The 20,045-nt window shown below is 45.4% G+C and overlaps 2 protein-coding genes across 2 annotated transcripts; both read left to right on the forward strand.

Annotated features, from left to right (window-relative positions):
* The first annotated feature begins 12,686 nt into the window (after positions 1-12,686).
* Positions 12,687-16,696, forward strand: LOC121553250 (neurofilament light polypeptide-like). The gene is made up of 4 exons (XM_041866273.2): positions 12,687-13,478; positions 13,732-13,856; positions 15,191-16,524; positions 16,683-16,696. The coding sequence occupies exons 1-4, from the start codon at positions 12,687-12,689 to the stop codon at positions 16,694-16,696; spliced, it is 2,265 nt and encodes a 754-aa protein (XP_041722207.2).
* Positions 16,697-16,775: 79 nt separating this feature from the next.
* LOC123482735 (cell surface glycoprotein 1-like) lies at positions 16,776-19,375 on the forward strand (the record flags this gene model as incomplete). Its single annotated transcript, XM_045211437.1, has 1 exon — positions 16,776-19,375. A coding segment is annotated over one exon (2,214 nt), but the record flags the coding sequence as incomplete, so codon positions are not given.
* Between the last annotated feature and the right edge of the window lie 670 nt (positions 19,376-20,045).

Below are 20,045 nucleotides of genomic sequence, written 5' to 3' on the forward strand. Positions count from 1 at the left end.
CGAAAGAGAGGTGGAAAAAGGGGGATGAGCCAGATGAAGTAAAAAGACAGAGGACATTGACAGAGGTGAAAAAACACCAAGTGAAGTCAAATCAGCTGAGGCCACCCGTAAGGGAGAGAAGGAAAAACTGGACACAACCGAGGAGCTAGACACCAAGAAAAAGGAGACATTCGAAAAGATGACGCCCCAAAACATGACGAGTCCAAACCAGAGGTTCCCATGAACGGTGACAGCTCAACAGAACCCAAAACAGGAAGTTCAATAAAGGGTGAACCACAGGTCCCCATGGAGGACATCTCCAAAGAATCCAAAAAGGTGTCAGAGGAGAGAAAAAAAGGAAGTCATTTAAAAGAGAAAAAAGAGATAGATCTGAAAGAGGAGAGTGCCTCAACAGAGCAACAGCAGGATAGCCCAAAAGAAAGTTCCATCAAAGAGAGAAAAAAGGTAGATCTGACAGAGCAGAGTGCCCCAACACTGGAGCAGAAACGTGATCAGAAGGAGCGCAGAGAGTCAGACCAACCTCAAGAGGTAGAGAGTGCTGTGACAACACAAGGGGCAGAGTGCGATGTGAGAACACAAGAAGAGGATCTCCCTGAGACCACAGAGAAGGGCATGGAATCCCCTGATATCACTGCAGAGCTGAAGAGCAGTTCAACCAAAGCGGCAGTGGAGCAGGTGAAGTCACCAGATGATTCTGGTGTAAAAACGACACAGGATGACACAACAGTAGGAAGTAAAATTCCAGACGGAATTCCCAGCACAACAAGTGAGTGTAAGGAAGAGCCTGTGCCAAAGAATCCTGAAAAGGAGGTGGGTCCGAAAGAGCCAAACGTGGGCAACAAGGATGATAGTGTAAAAAATGTTGAGCTGAATGAATCGAATGGCAGTGAAAAGTTCACAAAAGATGTCTCAACAGCTGAGGAAAAAGTGAAAAAATCTGAGACATCCCCTAAACCAGACAAAACCGTCACCCCAAAAGAATAAACATTCCCAAAACCAGACCCCACTTTCACCCCTAAAGAAGAAACATCCCCTAAACAAGATAACACTGTCACCCCTAAAGAAGAAACATCCCCTAAAACAGACACCACTGTCACCCCTAAAGAAGAAACATCCCCTAAACCAGACCCCACTGTCACCCCTAAAAAGGAGACATCCCCAAAACCAGACCCCACTGTCACCCCTAAAGAAGAAACATCCCTAAACCAGACCCCACTTTCACCCCTAAAGAAGAAACATCCCCTAAACCAGACCCCACTGTCACCCCTAAAGAAGAAACATCCCCTAAACCAGACCCCACTGTCACCCCTAAAAAGGAGACATCCCCAAAACCAGACCCCACTGTCACCCCTAAAGAAGAAACATCCCCTAAACCAGACCCCAATGTCACCCATAAAGAAGAAATATCCTCTAAACCAGACCCCACTGTCACCCCTAAAGAGGAGACATCCCCTAAACCAGACCCCACTGTAACCCCTAAAGAAGAAACATCCCCTAAACCAGACCCCACTTTCACCCCTAAAAAGGAGACATCCCCAAAACCAGACCCCACTGTCACCCCTAAAGAAGAAATATCCTCTAAACCAGACCCCACTGTTACCCCTAAAGAGGAGACATCCCCTAAACCAGACCCCACTGTCACCACTAAAGAAGAAACATCCCCCAAACCTGACCCCACTGTCACCCCTAAAGAGGATATATCCCATAAACCAGACCCCACTATCACCCCTAAAGGACAAACATCCCCTAAACCAGACCCCACTGTCACCCCTAAAGAACAAATATCCTCTAAACCAGACCCAACTGTCACCCCTAAAGATGAAATATCCTCTAAACCAGACCCCAGTGTTGCCCCTAAAGATGAAATATCTTCTATACCAGACCCCACTGTCACCCCTGAAGAAGAAAGTTCCCCGAAACAAGACCCCACTGTCACACCTAAAGAACAAACATCCGCTAAACCAGACCCCACATTCACCCCTAAAGAAGGAACATCCCCTAAACCAGACCCCACTGTCACCCCTAAAGAGGAGACATCCCCTAAACCAGACCCCACTGTCACCCCTAAAGAAGAAACATCCCCTAAACCAGACCCCACTGTCACCCCTAAAAAGGAGACATCCCCAAAACCAGACCCCACTGTCACCCCTAAAGAAGGAACATCCCCTAAACCAGACCCCACTGTCACCCCTAAAGAGGAAACATCCCCAAAACCAGACCCCAGTGTCACCCCTAAAGAAGAAACATCCCATAAACAAGACCCCACTGTCACCCCTAAAGAGGAGACATCCCCTAAACCAGACCCCTCTGTCTACCCTAAGGAAGAAACATCCCCAAAACCAGACCCAACTTTCACCCCTAAAGAAGAAACATCCCCTAAACAAGATAACACTGTCACCCCTAAAGAAGAAACATCCCCTAAAACAGACACCACTGTCACCCCTAAAGAAGAAACATCCCCTAAACCAGACCCCACTGTCACCCCTAAAAAGGAGACATCCCCAAATCCAGACCCCACTGTCACCCCTAAAGAAGAAACATCCCCTAAACCAGACCCCACTTTCACCCCTAAAGAAGAAACATCCCCTAAACCAGACCCCACTGTCACCCCTAAAGAAGAAACATCACCTAAACCAGACCCCACTGTCACCCCTAAAAAGGAGACATCCCCAAAACCAGACCCCACTGTCACCCCTAAAGAAGAAACATCCCTAAACCAGACCCCAATGTCACCCCTAAAGAAGAAATATCCTCTAAACCAGACCCCACTGTCACCCCTAAAGAGGAGACATCCCTAAACCAGACCCCACTGTAACCCCTAAAGAAGAAACATCCCCTAAACCAGACCCCACTTTCACCCCCTAAAAAGGAGACATCCCCAAAACCAGACCCCACTGTCACCCCTAAAGAAGAAATATCCTCTAAACCAGACCCCACTGTTACCCCTAAAGAGGAGACATCCCCTAAACCAGACCCCACTGTCACCACTAAAGAAGAAACATCCCCCAAACCTGACCCCACTGTCACCCCTAAAGAGGAGATATCCCATATACCAGACCCCACTATCACCCATAAAGGACAAACATTCCCTAAACCAGACCCCACTGTCACCCCTAAATAACAAATATCCTCTAAACCAGACCCAACTGTCACCCCTAAAGATGAAATATCCTCTAAACCAGACCCCAATGTTGCCCCTAAAGATGAAATATCTTCTATACCAGACCCCACTGTCACCCCTGAAGAAGAAAGTTCCCCGAAACAAGACCCCACTGTCACACCTAAAGAACAAACATCCGCTAAACCAGACCCCACATTCACCCCTAAAGAAGGAACATCCCCTAAACCAGACCCCACTGTCACCCCTAAAGAGGAGACATCCCCTAAACCAGAACCCACTGTCACCCCTAAAGAAGAAACATCCCCTAAACCAGACCCCACTGTCACCCCTAAAGTGGAGACATCCCCTAAACCAGACCCCACTGTCACCCCTAAAAAGGAGACATCCCCAAAACCAGACCCCACTGTCACCCCTAAAGAAGGAACATCCCCTAAACCAGACCCCACTGTCACCCCTAAAGAGGAAACATCCCCAAAACCAGACCCCAGTGTCACCCCTAAAGAAGAAACATCCCATAAACCAGACCCCACTGTCACCCCTAAAGAGGAGACATCCCCTAAACCAGACCCCTATGTCTACCCTAAGGAAGAAACATCCCCTAAACCAAACCCCACTGTCACCCCTAAAGTGGAGACATCCCCTAAACCAGACCCCACTTTCACCCCTAAAGAGGAGACATCCCCTAAACCAGAACCCACTGTCACCTCTAAAGAGGAGACATCCCCTAAACCAGACCCCACTGTTACCCCTAAAGAAGGAACATCCCCTAAACCAGACCCCACTGTCACCAATAAAGAACAAACACCCCCTAAACCAGAACCCACTGTCACCCCTAAAGAAGAAACATCCCCTAAACCAGAACTATCTGTCACCCCTAAAGAGGAGACATCCCCTAAACCAGACCCCTCTGTCTACCCTAAGGAAGAAACATCCCCTAAACCAGAACTATCTGTCACCCCTAAAGAGGAGACATCCCCTAAACCAGAACCCACTGTCACCACTAAAGAGGAAACATCCCCTAAACGAGACTCCACTGTCACCCCTAAAGAAGAAACATCCCCTAAACCAGACCCCACTGTCACTCCTAAAGAAGAAACATCCCCTAAACCAGACCCTACTGTCACCCCAGAATCAACAACCACCCATAAACCAGGCTCAACTCTCACCCCAGAATCAACGACCACCCCTAAACCAGACTCAACCCTCACCCTAGAATCAACGACCACCCCTAAACCAGACTCAATCCTCACCCCAGAATCAACGACCACCCCTACAGAAGAGAGTGAAACGATCAGCAGTGGTGACAAAGCTAAGACAATCACACCACCAGAGAAACAAGTGTCTGCAGTTGCAGAGAGCATGGATTCACACAGGGAGGTGCCAGAGAGCAAGATAACTCAGGAGAAACCAGAGGAAAGTATGGCCAAAGAGCCTGAGAAGGTTACAGATCCCAAAGATGAAACCCCAAAGACAGAGAGCGTGAAGACCAAGTCCTCTGAGTTAAAACCTGAACATGTGGAGATATCTATTACAAAGACATCTCCAGTGAAAGAACAGGACGTATCAGACATAGTTTTAAAAGAGAAAACTGTTGATGGTAAGATAACAGAACAGGCGCAATTTAAAATAGACGAGAACGGCTTTACAGGAGGTGATGGAGACAACTTTGAAGAAGACAACAGGACAAGATGCTGAGCCAATCGCAGAGATGCAAGCTAAACCTAAAACTTGGGACTTAACCTCTTTTTAGAATGACTCGATTTAGAGGTCAGTAGAGGTTTTCTGTAAAACTGCATGGTTAGTGCAAGCCTTTAAAGCAATATGAGCACTGCTCCGCCTTAAAAAATTAACTGACACTTAATATGTACAGTATCATGGTTCGTGACTGTCAATTATGAGGGACAGTTAATGAACTCCTGTGAGAGAGATGTACTGTAATATTGAATGTAACAAATCAAAAGCTGTATTTTGCTGTATCTATTTACTTCTGCCCAATGGATGATAATGTGCATAGGAATGAAAATGTGAATGGTTGATAATGTGATTTGATCATGCTTGAATGTGCTGAGCAATAAATGCTATTTGAAGAGCACTTCTGTTTCCAGCTATTCTGACATGCTGTGCTGTATTTCGCCTGATAAAATGCATCACATATAGAATTTCTCCCCTATGTAGAAGCTAGGTGAATTCCAACAACACTAGGCTGAGTTCAAAATAAATCTCCCCTTCCCCCGCATCCTATTTCCCCATAACATGGCAGAGACTCACGGTTGAGCCTTTTATACTGAACAACAATATAAATGCAACATGCTGAGTTACAGTTCATATAAGGATATGAATAAATGTATTAGGCCCTAATCTATGGATTTCACATGACTGGGAATATAGATATGCATCGGTTGGTCATGGATACCTTAACAAATAAGTTAGTGGCATGGATCAGAAAACCTGTCAGTATCTGGTGTGACCACCATTTGCCTCATGCAGCGTGACACATCTCCTTCGCGTAGAGTTGATCAGGCTGTTGATTGTGGCCTGCTGAATGTTGTCCCACTCTTCTTCAATGGCTGTGTGAAGTTGCTGGATATTGGCGGGAACTGGAACACGCGGTCGTACACGTCGATCCAGAGCATCCCAAACACGCTCAATGGGTGACATGTCTAGTGAGTATGCAGGCCATGGAAGAACTGGGCAATTTTCAGCTTCCAGGAATTGTGTACAGATCCACACTGCCCTTTCCCACCTGGACAAGAGGAACACCTACATCAGAATACTATTCATTGACTGCAGCTCAGCGTTCAAAACCATAGTGCCCTCAAAGCTCATCACTAAGCTAAGGACGCTGGCACTAAACACCTCCCTCTGCAACTGGATCCTGGACTTCCTGACTGGTGGTAATGGTAGGTAACAACACATCTGCCATGCTGATCCTCAACACAGGGGGCCCCTCAGGGGTGAATGCTCAGTCCCCTCCTGTATTCCCTGTTCACCCATGACTGCATGGCCAGGCACGACTCCAAAACCATCATTAAGTTTGCCTACGACACAACAGTGGTAGGCCTGATCACCGACAACGATGAGACAGTCTATAGGGAGGAGGATGTCAGAGATCTGGCCGTGTGGTGCCAGGATAACAACCTCTCCCGCAACGTGATCAACACAAAGGAGATGATTGTGGACTACAGGGGAAAAAAGAGGACTGAGCACGCCCCCATTTTCATCGATGGGGCTGTAGTGGAACAGGTTGAGAGCTTCAAGTTCCTTGGTGTCCACATCACCAACAAACTATCATGGTCCAAACACACCAAGACAGTCGTGAAGAGGGCACGACAAAGCATATTCTCCATCAGGAAACTTTTGTCATGGGTCATCAGATCCTCAAAAAGCTATACAGCTGCACCATCGAGAGCATCCTGACTGGTTGCATCACCGCCTGGTATGGCAACTGCTCGGCCTCCAACCGCAAGGCTCTACACAGGGTAGTGCGTACGGCCCAGTATATCACTGGGGTCAAGCTTCCTGCCATCCAGGACCTCTATACCAGGCGGTGTCAGAGGAAGGCCATAAAATTGTCAAAGACTCTAAACACCCTAGTCATAGACTGTTCTCTCTGCTACCGCACAGCAAGCGGTACCGTAAGGCTTCTTAACAGCTTATTCCCCCAAGCCATAAGACTCCTGAACAGCTAATCATGGCTACCCAGACTATTTGCATTGCCCCCAACCCCACCCCAACCCCCTCTTTTACGCTGCTGCTACTCTGTTTATTATTTATGCATAGTCACTTTAACTCTACCCACATGTACATATTACCTCAATTACCTCGACTAACCGGTGCCCAAGCACATTGACTCTGTACCGGAACTTCCTGTATATAGCCTCCCTACTGTTATTTTATTTTACTGCTGCTCTTCAATTAATTGCTATTTTTTATTTTTTACTTATCTATTTTTTACTTAACCCTTTTTTTTCGTTTCTTAAAAACTGCGTTGTTGGTTAAGGGCTTGCACAATTGAGAGCATCCTGTGCACAATTGAGAGTATCCTGTCGGGCTGTATCACCGCCTGGTACGGCAACTGCACCGCCCGCAACCGCAGGGCTCTCCAGAGGGCGGTTACCGGGGGCAAACTACCCACCCTCCAGGACACCTACAGCACCTGATGTCACAGGAAGGCCAAAAAAATCATCAAGGACATCAACCACCCGAGCCACTGCCTGTTCACCCCGCTATCATCCAGAAGGCGAGGTCAGTACAGGTGCATCAAAGCTGGGACAGAGAGAATGAAAAACAGCTTCTATCTCAAGGCCATCAGACTGTAAAATAGCCATCACTAGCACACTAGAGGCTGCTGCTGCCTATTGAAATCACTGGCCACTTTAAGAAATGGAACACTAGTCACTTTAATAATGTTTACATACCTTGCATTACTCATCTCATATGTATGTACTGTATTCTATAATATTCTACTGTATCTTAGTCCATGCCGCTCTGTCATTGCTTGTCCATATATGTATATAAATTCCATTCCTTACTTAGATTTGTGTGTATTGGGTATATGTTGTGAAATTGTTAGATATTACTTGTTAGATATTACTGCACTGTCGGAGCTAGAAGCACAACCATTTCGCTACACCCGCAATAACATCTGCTAAACACGTGTATGTGACATAAACATTTTGATTTGATTTGATTTGAGTTGTAAGTAAGAATTTAACTGTAAGGTCTACACCTGTTGTGTTCGGTTCATGTAGCAAATAAAATTAGATTTGATTTGATTTATCATGCTGAAACATGAGGTGATGGCTGCGGATGAATGGCATGACAATGGGCTTCAGGATCTCGTCACGTTATCTCTGTGCATTCAAATTGCCATCGATAAAATGCATTTGTGTTCATTCTCCGTAGCTTATGCCTTCCCATACTATAACCCCACCGCCACCATGGGGCACTCTGTTCACAAAATGGACATAAGCAAACCGCTCGCCCACAGGACGCCACACACGTGGTCTGCGGTTGTGAGGCCAGTTGGCCAAATTCTCTAAAACGGCTTATGATAGAGAAATTAATATAACATTCTCTGGCAACAGCTCTGGTGGGCATTCCTGCAGTCATCATGCCAACTGCACGCTCCCTCAAAACTTGAGACATCTGTGGCATTGTGTTGCGTGACAAAACTGCACATTTTAGAGTGGCCTTTTGTTGTCCCCAGCACAAGGTGCACCTGTGTAATGACCATGCTGTTTAATCAGCTTCTTGATATGCCTAACCTGTCAGGTGGGTGCATTATCTTGGCAAAGAAGAAATGCTCACTAACAGGGATGTAAACAAATGTTTGCACAGAATTTGAGATAAATAAGCTTTTTGTGCCTATGGAAAATGTCTGTGAAAATTTCAGCTCATAAAACATGAGACCAACACTTTACTTGCTGCATTTATATATTTTTTCGTTTTGTCAGACACCAGACAACACAATGACACAGATGTCTCAAGTTTAGAGGGATCTTGCAACTGGCATGCTGACTACAGGAATGTCCACCAGAGCTGTTGCCAGAAGTCATTTTAGAGAACTTGGCAGTATGTCCAACCGGCCTCACAACTGCAGACCACGTGTAACAATGCCAGCCCAGGACTTCCACCTCCTGCTTCTTCACCTGCAGGATCGTCTGAGACCAGCCACCCCGACAGCGGATGAAACTGAGGAGTATTTCTGTCTGTAATAAAGTCCTTTTGTGGGGAAAAACTCATTCTGATTGACTGGCTCTGGCTCCTAAGTGGGTGTGCCTATGCCCTCCCATGGCTGCGCCCTTCCCAGTCATGTGAAATCCATAGATTAGGGCATTATTTCAATTGACTGCTTTCCTTATATGAACTGTAACTCAGTAAAATCGTTGAAATTGTTGCATGTTCCGTGTATATATTTATTCAGTATATTATGAAAATATTATGAAATTACAATGCAAAAATTCAGAATAATTCTATGAGTAGCACCTTTCAAAGTGCAATTTGCAGAAACCGAATTGCTTTCAATGAGAATGACAGATCTATAAATCCAATCAAATTTTATTTGTCACATGCGCCGAATACAACAGGTGTAGACCTTACCGTGAAATGCTTACTAAAAAGCCCTTAACCAACAAGGCAGTTTTAAGAAAATAGAGTTAAGAAAATATTTACTAAATAAACAAAAAAAACAAGTAACACAATAAAAGAACAATAAAGAGGCGATATACAGGGGTTACCAATACCGAGTCAATGTGTAGGGGTACAGGTTAGTCGAGGTAATTTGTACAGAACTCCACCTACCCCGCAGGCCCAGAGAGCAAATCAAGTGCACCTATAGGCCTACCACTGGCCAATCAAATAGTTCAGATCACCTCGAGCCATAGACTGTTTAAACAGTAGCGATGCATGGGTAATATCACCGGGGAAGCCAAGCCAGATAAAAAAGCCATATTACAACCTATCTGTCGTGATAATTGCATTGTTTGCTCTATAACCTGTTAGTTCATATGCCTTGCCACCGTGATATATAGGCCTAAGGCCGAGACAATAAGAAGACAGTGGCAGAATAAATTCAACCACACCCTTTTTTCATCACAAAACCAGAGAGTAACCTCTGTCCAGTGAAGTCCTCAAAGCATATTGCATGTAACAAACAGTTAGTTACATGACCTACAGCATGGTCAAGCAAGTTAATGTTTCCAACATTTTCAGACTACTAAACAACTATTGATTTAGAGCCACCAATAATTATTGCAAGTTGCAAAGAAAACAGTTGCTGCCTCCACTATTCCAGCACCATTTCAACTTAAACATTTCAACATCATCAATTCACCTATGCTTAGTCTAATTCAACTAAAAGATACCAAAAACGATTTAGTCCAATCAACGTAAGCTAAATATGATGTGGCTGTCCATGATTCCGGTTTTGTGTGTGTGTGTATGTGTTTATGTGTGTGTGTGTGTGCATGTTCATGCAAGTAGATAAAACATGTTGACTCAACTTACTTGTAGAGAAATGTCAATGCCATCCTTCATATTGACGAGACGGTCTATGACTGTTATACAGTACACACTTTTATATTTTGTTGTCCTAGGCTACCTAGCTAAAATGCTTGCTCGCTAGCCTAACTTCCTTTCATGGGCAAAATTAGCTAGTTAACATTAGCCTTCTACATCTAGCTACAAAATGAACTTCCATCCTCTCAGGCCTCGGGAACAACAATGTATGAATTTATGGTTAGATCAGAATCGCCGTTATAATCATTGGCCAGTACAAGAATTAAGTAAAACCACAAGTCCAAATCCCTATCTCCATCCATGGCTAATTTAGGAAAGGGTCAATGACGTATTGCTCTCGATGTGATGTTATTGGAGTGAAGCCAAATCCAAACTGGCTTCACTTGACACTTTATTTTGGTGAGCCAGGACCATTCACAGTTGAGCTCACACAACATAATGCCACAGATGTTTCAAGTGTTGAGGGAGCGTGCAATTAGCATGCTGACTGCAGGAATGTCCACCAGAGCTGTTGCCAGATAATTGAATGTTCATTTCTCTACCATAAGCCACCTCCAACATAGTTCTAGAGAATTTGGCAGTACGTCCAACCAGCCTCACAACCACACTCCTCGTGTAACCTCGACAGCCCAGGATCTCCACATCCGGTTTCTGATACCAGCCACCTGGACAGCTGATGAAACTATGGATGAAACTATGGGTTTGCATAACCGAAGAATTTCTGCACAAACTGTCAGAAACAGTCTCAGGGAAGCTCATCTGCGTGCTCGTCGTCCTCACCAGGGTCTTGACCTGACTGCAGTTCAGCGTCGTAACCGACTTCAGTGGGCAAATGCTCACCTTCGATGGAAACTGGCACGCTGGAGAAGTGTGATCTTTACTGATGAATCCCGGTTTAAACTGTACCGGGCAGATGGCAAACAGCGTGTATGGCATGGTGTGGGTGAGTGGTTTGCTGATGTCAACGGTGTGAACAGAGTGCGCCATTGTGGCGGTAGGGTTATGGTATGGGCAGGCATAAGCTACGGATGACAACAAACACAATTGCATTTTATTGATGGCAATTTGAATGCACAGAGATACCGTGATGACATCCGAGGCCCATTGTCGTGCCATTCATCACCTCATGTTTCAGCATGATAATGCACGGCCCCATGTCGCAAGGATCTGTACACAATTTCTGGAAGCTAAACATTTCCCAGTTCTTACTGGGCCTGCATACTCACCAGACATGTCACCCATTGAGCATGTTTGGTTACAAATGAAATATTACAATGCCCCGAAATTATACAAATTTTGCCTATGAAACGTGTTAAAATATGTGAATCACTGTGTATCCTATTCTAACGTACATATATCAAGTGACAGGGATTTAATTTAGTGCTTATTGTTGTGATGATACACTATTTTACAATAAAATATATTTTTTCTGAGAAATTGCTTTGTTTTCTATTTAATATTCTCTTTTCATGTCTGATCAAGTGAGTAAATATCATATTCTGATATCATATTCATATGATTCATTCAAATACATCATTGATTTCTATGAGCAACCTACCGTATACTGCTTGTAGTGGGGTGCGAATGAAGGCTGTAACACGGGAACAGATCCAGGCCATTTGCTTGTTTTCTGGCTTTTCAGCCAAGCAGACCCATGCATTTTCCTCATGTAGACATTAGTAAAAAGGTGCAAGATTACAGGGCAACTCCACCCCTTTTCAAGCTCATTTTCACAGGTTTGGTGCTGGAGATGATGAATGTGAGGTTGAAAAGTGTCTGGAATGCCCTTTAAAAGTGCTGCTTGACTGAGAAATGGGAGCAGTTATGTCTAGGCTTAGGGTCATTCTTAATTACTATTTTACACTTGCATTACAGTCTCTTGTATACAGTAATATACAGTTCTATTACAAGGCAAGCACATTCAGCCAAACCAGAATTTGCAGCCCCTTTCGATAATATCAAGAAAATCATCAAAACAAGGAAAGCCCCTTGGATAAAACAATAGTCTGAACACCTGACAATTTATTGAAGACATATGACTTATAATTTTGAGGCGACATTGTTGACTGCCGACGTTTCCAAGTGAAATTATCTCCTATGCGTAACTGCTGTCTGCGACAAAACGATGAGGGAGAGAGAGAGACAGATACGCTCGCGTTGGCAGACAGCCAAGCCTACAGCTGATTCTATACATTTTCAGCACTATGGACAGTTCTATTCTGCAGCCCGAGCAGACTGAGGGGGTATAAAAGGTAGGAGCCGTGCTGTTTAGCCTGCACACCAACACGGCTGAGTCTTCTGAGACAATATGAGCCACAGAATGGAGTATCGTTCGGGCTCTCCGCATAGGGGAGCTCAAGCTGAGTATTCCCGCTATCAACTCAAACTGACTGGATCCCCCTCTGCGTCCAGGACAATTGGCTTTGAGTCGACTACCGCATCTATAAACAAAGGATATGCAAACACACTGAATAGCGAATTCGGATCCGTTCCGAGATCATCGGAGAGCTTTTTTTATTTATCAAACCCATTTACCGGGGTGTTGATGAAAACGAATGAGAAAGAACTGCTCCATGGGCTGAACGATCGTTTCGCCGGATTCATAGAGAAGGTGCGTCATTTCGAGCATCAAAATGAATTGCTCGAGAGGGAAATCGAGGAAATAAAACAGAAAGCACAGTCCCCTGCGTCTCTGGCCCAGGAGCACGAGCCGGAGCTTATGGATCTGAGGAAACAAGTTCATGACATCACCCTTCAGAAGCGTCAGATCGAGATAGAGCATCAGAACCTGGAGGAAGATTTCCTCACCTTGAGAGACAAGTACGAGCAGGAGGCGCGTGACCGCTCGGACGCAGAGAACGGCATCCTTGTGCTAAAAAAGGACGCCAACGATGCATACCTCGCCAAACTTCAGTTGGACAAGAAAGCGCAGTCTCTAGTGGACGAGATCCACTTCCTGAAGAAGAACCATGAGGACGAGGTATCGGAGATGGTGGCCCAGATCCAAGAGGCTCAGGTAACGGTCAAGGCGCACAACTTTGGCAAACCCGAAATCACTGCGGCTCTCTGGGACATCCGTGCACATTTAGAAGGTCACGCTGCCTCCGACATTCAGCAGGCGGAGGAGGGCTTCCGTGTCCAGTTCGCAAAGTTAACCAAAGCGGCAGAGAGCAACAGAGAGGCGCTGAAGGCGACCCAGCAGGAGATCCAGGAGAATAGAAGGCTGCTGCAGGGAAAAAATATTGAGCTGGACTGCGGGAAAGGAACGAGAGAGGCCCTGGAAAAACAACTACACGAGCTGGAGGAGCGTCACTATGTGGAAATGATTCATTACCAGGTAGGCTGTGGTTTATTTTGTACCTCTAATCAATGTAAATAAACATGTGCATTTTTATGATTCATATTTGTATTCAGGCCTATGTTGTAGGTGTCGGCCACAAATATAGGCCCCATGTGAACTATACCATTATTGGAATATAATTTCCTCATATAAATATTATTTCCCCCCCTAAATTTCTCCCTGTTGTCATACCAACTAAAGTGGCTGGTGGACACTATTATTGACTCTATTTGTGTGCTTTTCTGTCCAGGACACTATCAGGCAGCTGGAGAATCAGCTGACCAATGCTAAACTAGACATGTCTGGCTACCTGAGAGAGTACCAGGACCTGCTGAATGTCAAAATGGCTTTAGATGTGGAGATTCTCTCTTACAGGTAAGAGACATCAGCTCCGTCTATTAGGCTTGGTGGGGGACTCAGGTGCAGAGACGGACACACGGACAACAGAGGGTGAATTAGGATGTCGTTTATTCAGCGTGAATTGGCAGAGAGAAACAGTTCAGGGTGGAATAGCTTCAGACCGGGGTAGGAGCTGAGTGGGGGGGAGAGCCAGTAGTCCGGAGAGCTGGATGACGAGGATATCAGACAACAGATGAGCAGGTTGCGGCGTGGGAATGGCAGGTAGGCAGGCAGCAGGAACAGACGGGATCACAGGTAGTGTAGGAACGAACTGGCGCTGGAGAGGTGTCCAGCCCGGGTAGATAACTGCTGGTTGATTGATGACAATGAGCCGCAGCTGGAAGTAACGGAGCATGAGAGAGAATGGCCACGCCCCCTGACCTAGATCCTCTGACTGGGCTGCACAGCAGGGGGAGACAGACACAGACAACACACACACACAGGGGAAAAAGGAAAAGGGAAACAAGCGGGAACCGGACCAACAGTGCCGAACCGTAACACCGTCTCTACCATATATAATATCATTGACTGAGGAAAATACCATATATATCATAATGTGTTCCTGGATCTTTTTCTGAGGATAACCAAAGGGTGTGCATTTTATTCTAGCCCAGCACTAACACATCTGATTCAACTTAGTGCTGGGTTAGAGCAAAACTGCAATAGTGTTAGTGAGGGATTACTACAAAACACAGTAAATAGTGAACAATGAAGAAAGACCAATCAAAATAAACAGTAGACATTTTATTGAAATAGTTTGATTTCATATTTAACCTCAACTGACCATAGACCATATCACAACACAGAATGACACTTTAATCATAATATGGATATTCAGACACATCCACACACATTGGTAGCGTCGCAAGCCACCTGATCTGGCGAGCTCACATGGATGTGCACAGCGGTGATCAGTCTGGTATTTACGAGGCTAACACATTGTGTCTGTACACATGTCTGTAACTTGTGAGGTGTGGAAACATTTTGTTGCTTTTATGAATTTTGTCTTGCTGCTTTTTGTTCTATGTTGCTCGGTCTGTATGCTACGTCTTGCTTGTCCTATGTTGCTATGTCTGTATGCTATGTCTTGTTCTATGTTGTTATTGTCTATATTGTAATTGTTTTTAATAACCTGCCCAGGGACTGCGGTTGAAAATTAGCCGGCTGGCTAAAACCGGCACTTTTACTGAAACGTTGATTAATGTGCACTGTCCCTGTAAAAATAAACTCAAACTCAACTCAACTCAACATTGGGACATATCCATATTATAGTCATGACGGTAATAACAGGTCTTTCTGTCTCCCTATAGGAAACTCCTGGAGGGTGAGGAGTCCCGTCTGTACACCATCTCTGACACCCACATCTCCATGCCCTGCATCTACAACCAGCCCCCCGTCTACACCCTGCCTTGCCTGGCCCGGCAGGGAGGTCCCACACGCAGATCTGTGCCCCAGTACAAGTTTGTAGAGGAGATTAAAACTGAGACCACCAGAGAGGTGGAGATGTCCGACATCGAGGAGACAGGCTCTGAGGAGACAGAACCTAAAACAGGAAGTTCAATAAAGGGTGAACCACAGGTCCCCATGGAGGACATCTCCAAAGAATCCAAAAAGTTGTCAGAGGAGAGAAAAAAAGAAATAGATCTGAAAGAGGAGAGTTTTTCAACAGAGCAACAGCAGGATAGCCCAAAAGAAAGTCCCATCAAAGAGAGAAAAAAGGTAGATATGACAGAGCAGAGTGCCCCAACACCGGAGCAGAAACCTGATCAGAAGGAGCACAGCAAGTCAGACCAACCTCAAGAGGTAGAGAGTGCTGTGACAACACAAGGGGCAGAGTGCGATGTGAGAACACAAGAAGAGGATCTCCCTGAGACCACAGAGAAGGGCATGGAATCCCCTGATATCACTGCAGAGCTGAAGAGCAGTTCAACCAAAGCGGCAGTGGAGCAGGTGAAGTCACCAGATGATTCTGGTGTAAAAACGACACAGGATGACACAACAGTAGGAAGTAAAATTCCAGACGGAATTCCCAGCACAACAAGTGAGTGTAAGGAAGAGCCTGTGCCAAAGAATCCTGAAAAGGAGGTGGGTCCGAAAGAGCCAAACGTGGGCAACAAGGATGATAGTGTAAAAAAGGTTGAGCTGAATGAATCGAATGGCAGTGAAAGGTTCACAAAAGATGTCTCAACAGCTGAGGAAAAAGTGAAAGAATCTGAGACATCCCCTAAACCAGACAAAACCGTCACCCCAAAAGAAGAAACATCCCCTAAACCAGAGCCCACATTCACCCCTAAAGAGGAGACATCCCCTAAACCAGACCCCACTGTCACCCTTAAAAAGGAGACATCCCCAAAACCAGACCCCACTGTCACCCCTAAAGAAGAAATATCCTCTAAACCAGACCCAACTGCCACCCCTAAAGAGGAAATATCCCCCAAAACAGACCCCACTGTCACCCCTAAAGAAGAAACATCCCCTAAACCAGACCCCACTGTCACCCCTAAAGAGGAGACATCCCCTAAACCAGACCCCACTGTCACCCCGAAAGAAGAAACATCCTCTAAACCAGACCCAACTGCCACCCCTAAAGAGGAAATATCCCCCAAAACAGCCCCCACTGTCACCCCTAAAGAAGAAACATCCCCTAAACCAGACCCCACTGTCACTCCTAAAGAGGAGACATCCCCTAAACCAGACCCCACTGTCACCCCGAAAGAAGAAACATCCCCTACCCCAGAACCCACTGTCACCCCTAAAGAAGAAACATCCCCTAAACCAGACCCCACTGTCACCCCTAAAGAGGAAACATTCCCTAAACCAGACCCCACTGTCACCCCTAAAGAGGAGACATCCCCTAAACCAGACCCCACTGTCACCCCTAAAGAGGAGACATCCCCTAAACCAGACCCCACTGTCATCCCTAAAGAACAAATATCCCCTAAACCAGAACCCACTATCACCCCTAAAGAGGAAATATACTCTAAACCAGACACCACTGTAACACCAAAAGAGGAAATATCCTCTAAACCGGACCCAACCACCACCACTAAAGTAAAAACTTCCCCTAAACCAGACCCAAACATCACCCCTAAAGAGGAAATATCCCCAAAACCAGACCCCACTATCACCCCTAAAGAGGAAATATACTCTAAACCAGACACCACTGTAACACCAAAAGAGGAAATATCCTCTAAACCGGACCCAACCACCACCACTAAAGTAAAAACTTCCCCTAAACCAGACCCAAACATCACCCCTAAAGAGGAAATATCCCCTAAACCAGACCCCACTGTCACCCCCAAAGAAGAAACATCCCCTAAACCAGACCCCACTGTCACCCCTAAAGAGGAGACATCCCCTAAACCAGACCCCACTGTCACCCCTAAAGAAGGAACATCCCCTAAACCAAACCCCACTGTCACTCCTAAAGAGGAGATATCCCATAAACCAGACCCCACTATCACCCCTAAAGAACAAACATCCCCTAAACCAGACCCCACTGTCACCCCTAAAGAGGAGACATCCCCTAAACCAGACCCCACTGTCACCCCTAAAGAAGGAACATCCCCTAAAGAAGGAACATCCCCTAAACCAAACCCCACTGTCACTCCTAAAGAGGAGACATCCCCTAAACCAGACCACACTTTCAACCATAAACAGGAGACATCCCCTAAACCAGACCCCACTGTCAACCCTAAAAAGGAGACATCCCCAAAACCAGACCCCACTTTCACCCCTAAAGAGGAGACATCCCCTAAACCAGAACCCACTGTCACCTCTAAAGAGGAGACATCCCCTAAACCAGACCCCACTGTTACCCCTAAAGAAGGAACATCCCCTAAACCAGACCCCACTGTCACCAATAAAGAACAAACACCCCCTAAACCAGAACCCACTGTCACCCCTAAAGAAGAAACATCCCCTAAACCAGACCCCACTGTCCCCTCTGAAGAGGCCACATCCCCTAAACCAGACCCCACTGTCACCCCTATAGAACAAATATCCCCTAAACCAGAACCCACTGTCACCCCTAAAGAGGAAATATCCTCTAAACCGGACCCAACCACCACCCCTAAAGAGGAAATATCCCCTAAACCAGACTCAACTCTCACCCCAGAATCAACAACCTCCCCTAAACCAGACTTAACCCTCACCCCAGAATCAACAACCTCCCCTAAACCAGACTCAACCCTCACCCCAGAATCAACAACCTCCCCTAAACCAGACTCAACCCTCACCCCAGAATCAACAACCTCCCCTAAACCAGACTCAACCCTCACCCCAGAATCAACAACCACCCCTAAACCAGACTCAACCCTCACCCCAGAATCAACGACCACCCCTAAACCAGACTCAACTCTCACCCCAGAATCAACGACCACCCCTAAACCGGACTCAATACTCACCCCAGAATCAACGACCACCCCTAAACCAGACTCAACCCTCACCCCAGAATCAACAACCTCCCCTAAACAAGACTCAATCCTCACCCCAGAATCAACGACCACCCCTAAACCAGACTCAACCCTCACCCCAGAATCAACGACCACCCCTAAACCAGACTCAACCCTCACCCCAGAATCAACAACCTCCCCTAAACCAGACTCAACCCTCACCCCAGAATCAACAACCACCCCTAAACCAGACTCAACCCTCACCTCAGAATCAACGACCACCCCTACAGAAGAGAGTGAAACGATCAGCAGTGGTGACAAAGCTAAGACAATCACACCAACAGAGAAACAGGTGTCTGCAGTTGCAGAGAGCATGGATTCACACAGGGAGGCGCCAGAGAGCAACACAACTCAGGAGAAACCAGAGGAAAGTATGGCCAAAGAGCCTGAGAAGGTTACAGATCCCAAAGATGAAACCCCAAAGACAGAGAGCGTGAAGACCAAGTCCTCTGAGTTACAACCTGAACATGTGGAGATATCTATTACAAAGACATCTCCAGTGAAAGAACAGGATGTATCAGACGTAGGTTTGAAAGAGAAAACAGTTGATGGGAAGATAACAGAACAGGCGCAATTTAAAATAGACGAGAACGGCTTTACAGGAGGTGATGGAGAGAGCAAAGATGACACAACTTTGAAGAAGACAACAGGATAAGATGCTGAGCCAATCGCAGAGATGCAAGCTAAACCTAAAACTTGGGACTTAACCTCTTTTTAGAATGACTAGATTTAGAGGTCAGTAGAGGTTTTCTGTAAAACTGCATGGTTAGTGCAAGCCTTTAAAGCAATATGAGCACTGCTCCGCCTTAAAAAATTTACTGACACTTAATATGTACAGTATCATGGTTTGTGACTGTCAATTATGAGGCACAGTTAATGAACTCCTGTGAGAGAGATGTACTGTAATATTGAATGTAACAAATCAAAAGCTGTATTTTGCTGTATCTATTTACTTCTGCCCAATGGATGTGAATGTGCATAGGAATGATCATGTGAATGGTTGATAATGTGATTTGATCATGCTTGAATGTGCTGAGCAATAAATGCTATTTGAAGAGCACTTCTGTTTCCAGTGTGGTGTCGAGACAACGATGCTGATATGCTGTGTAGACAAGGAATCCGCTGACACTGTAATTGATTATAAAGATTTATTATATCAAAGGTTCCAGCATCAATTTAAAGATTTCTGCAGAAATCCGGAGAACAACTAACCCAATCTAAAAATGATTATTCTCCCAGTCCTTTGTTCAAACATGGTATTTATCCTATGTAACACAATATGGGTGTTTTGAATAGACCAATCCCTGGCTTCCACATATCCAAGTCTCCTCTGTTTCAGGGGGCCCCTATATTAATGTTTTCCAGATGTTTCAGCAAGGCAAAATTTGCAAACGTCAGCCAAAATTATAAACTGTTCAGATACTACATATTTCCCCCCTTCGAGACTAATTAAGTCTCGAAAACAAAAAGAATAGGATTATGACAAACAACAATTTTTCTTCTTGAGTAACTTCAGCAATACAACAAAATGTATGGAGAGTAAACACATTTTTATATAGACACATTTTTGTGGAGTGTAAACCAATTGTTATGGAGTGTAAGAGCGAAAAACCTGTCTTTCATTCCAAATATCCATCAATTAATCAAGACAGGAAAATTCTCTCACGGCCCCTCTGCCCCAGGCGACCACCTAAGTACTCCAGATCAATTT

Source organism: Coregonus clupeaformis, chromosome 37 (genome assembly GCF_020615455.1).
Source record: "Coregonus clupeaformis isolate EN_2021a chromosome 37, ASM2061545v1, whole genome shotgun sequence".
Classification (NCBI taxonomy): domain Eukaryota; kingdom Metazoa; phylum Chordata; class Actinopteri; order Salmoniformes; family Salmonidae; genus Coregonus; species Coregonus clupeaformis.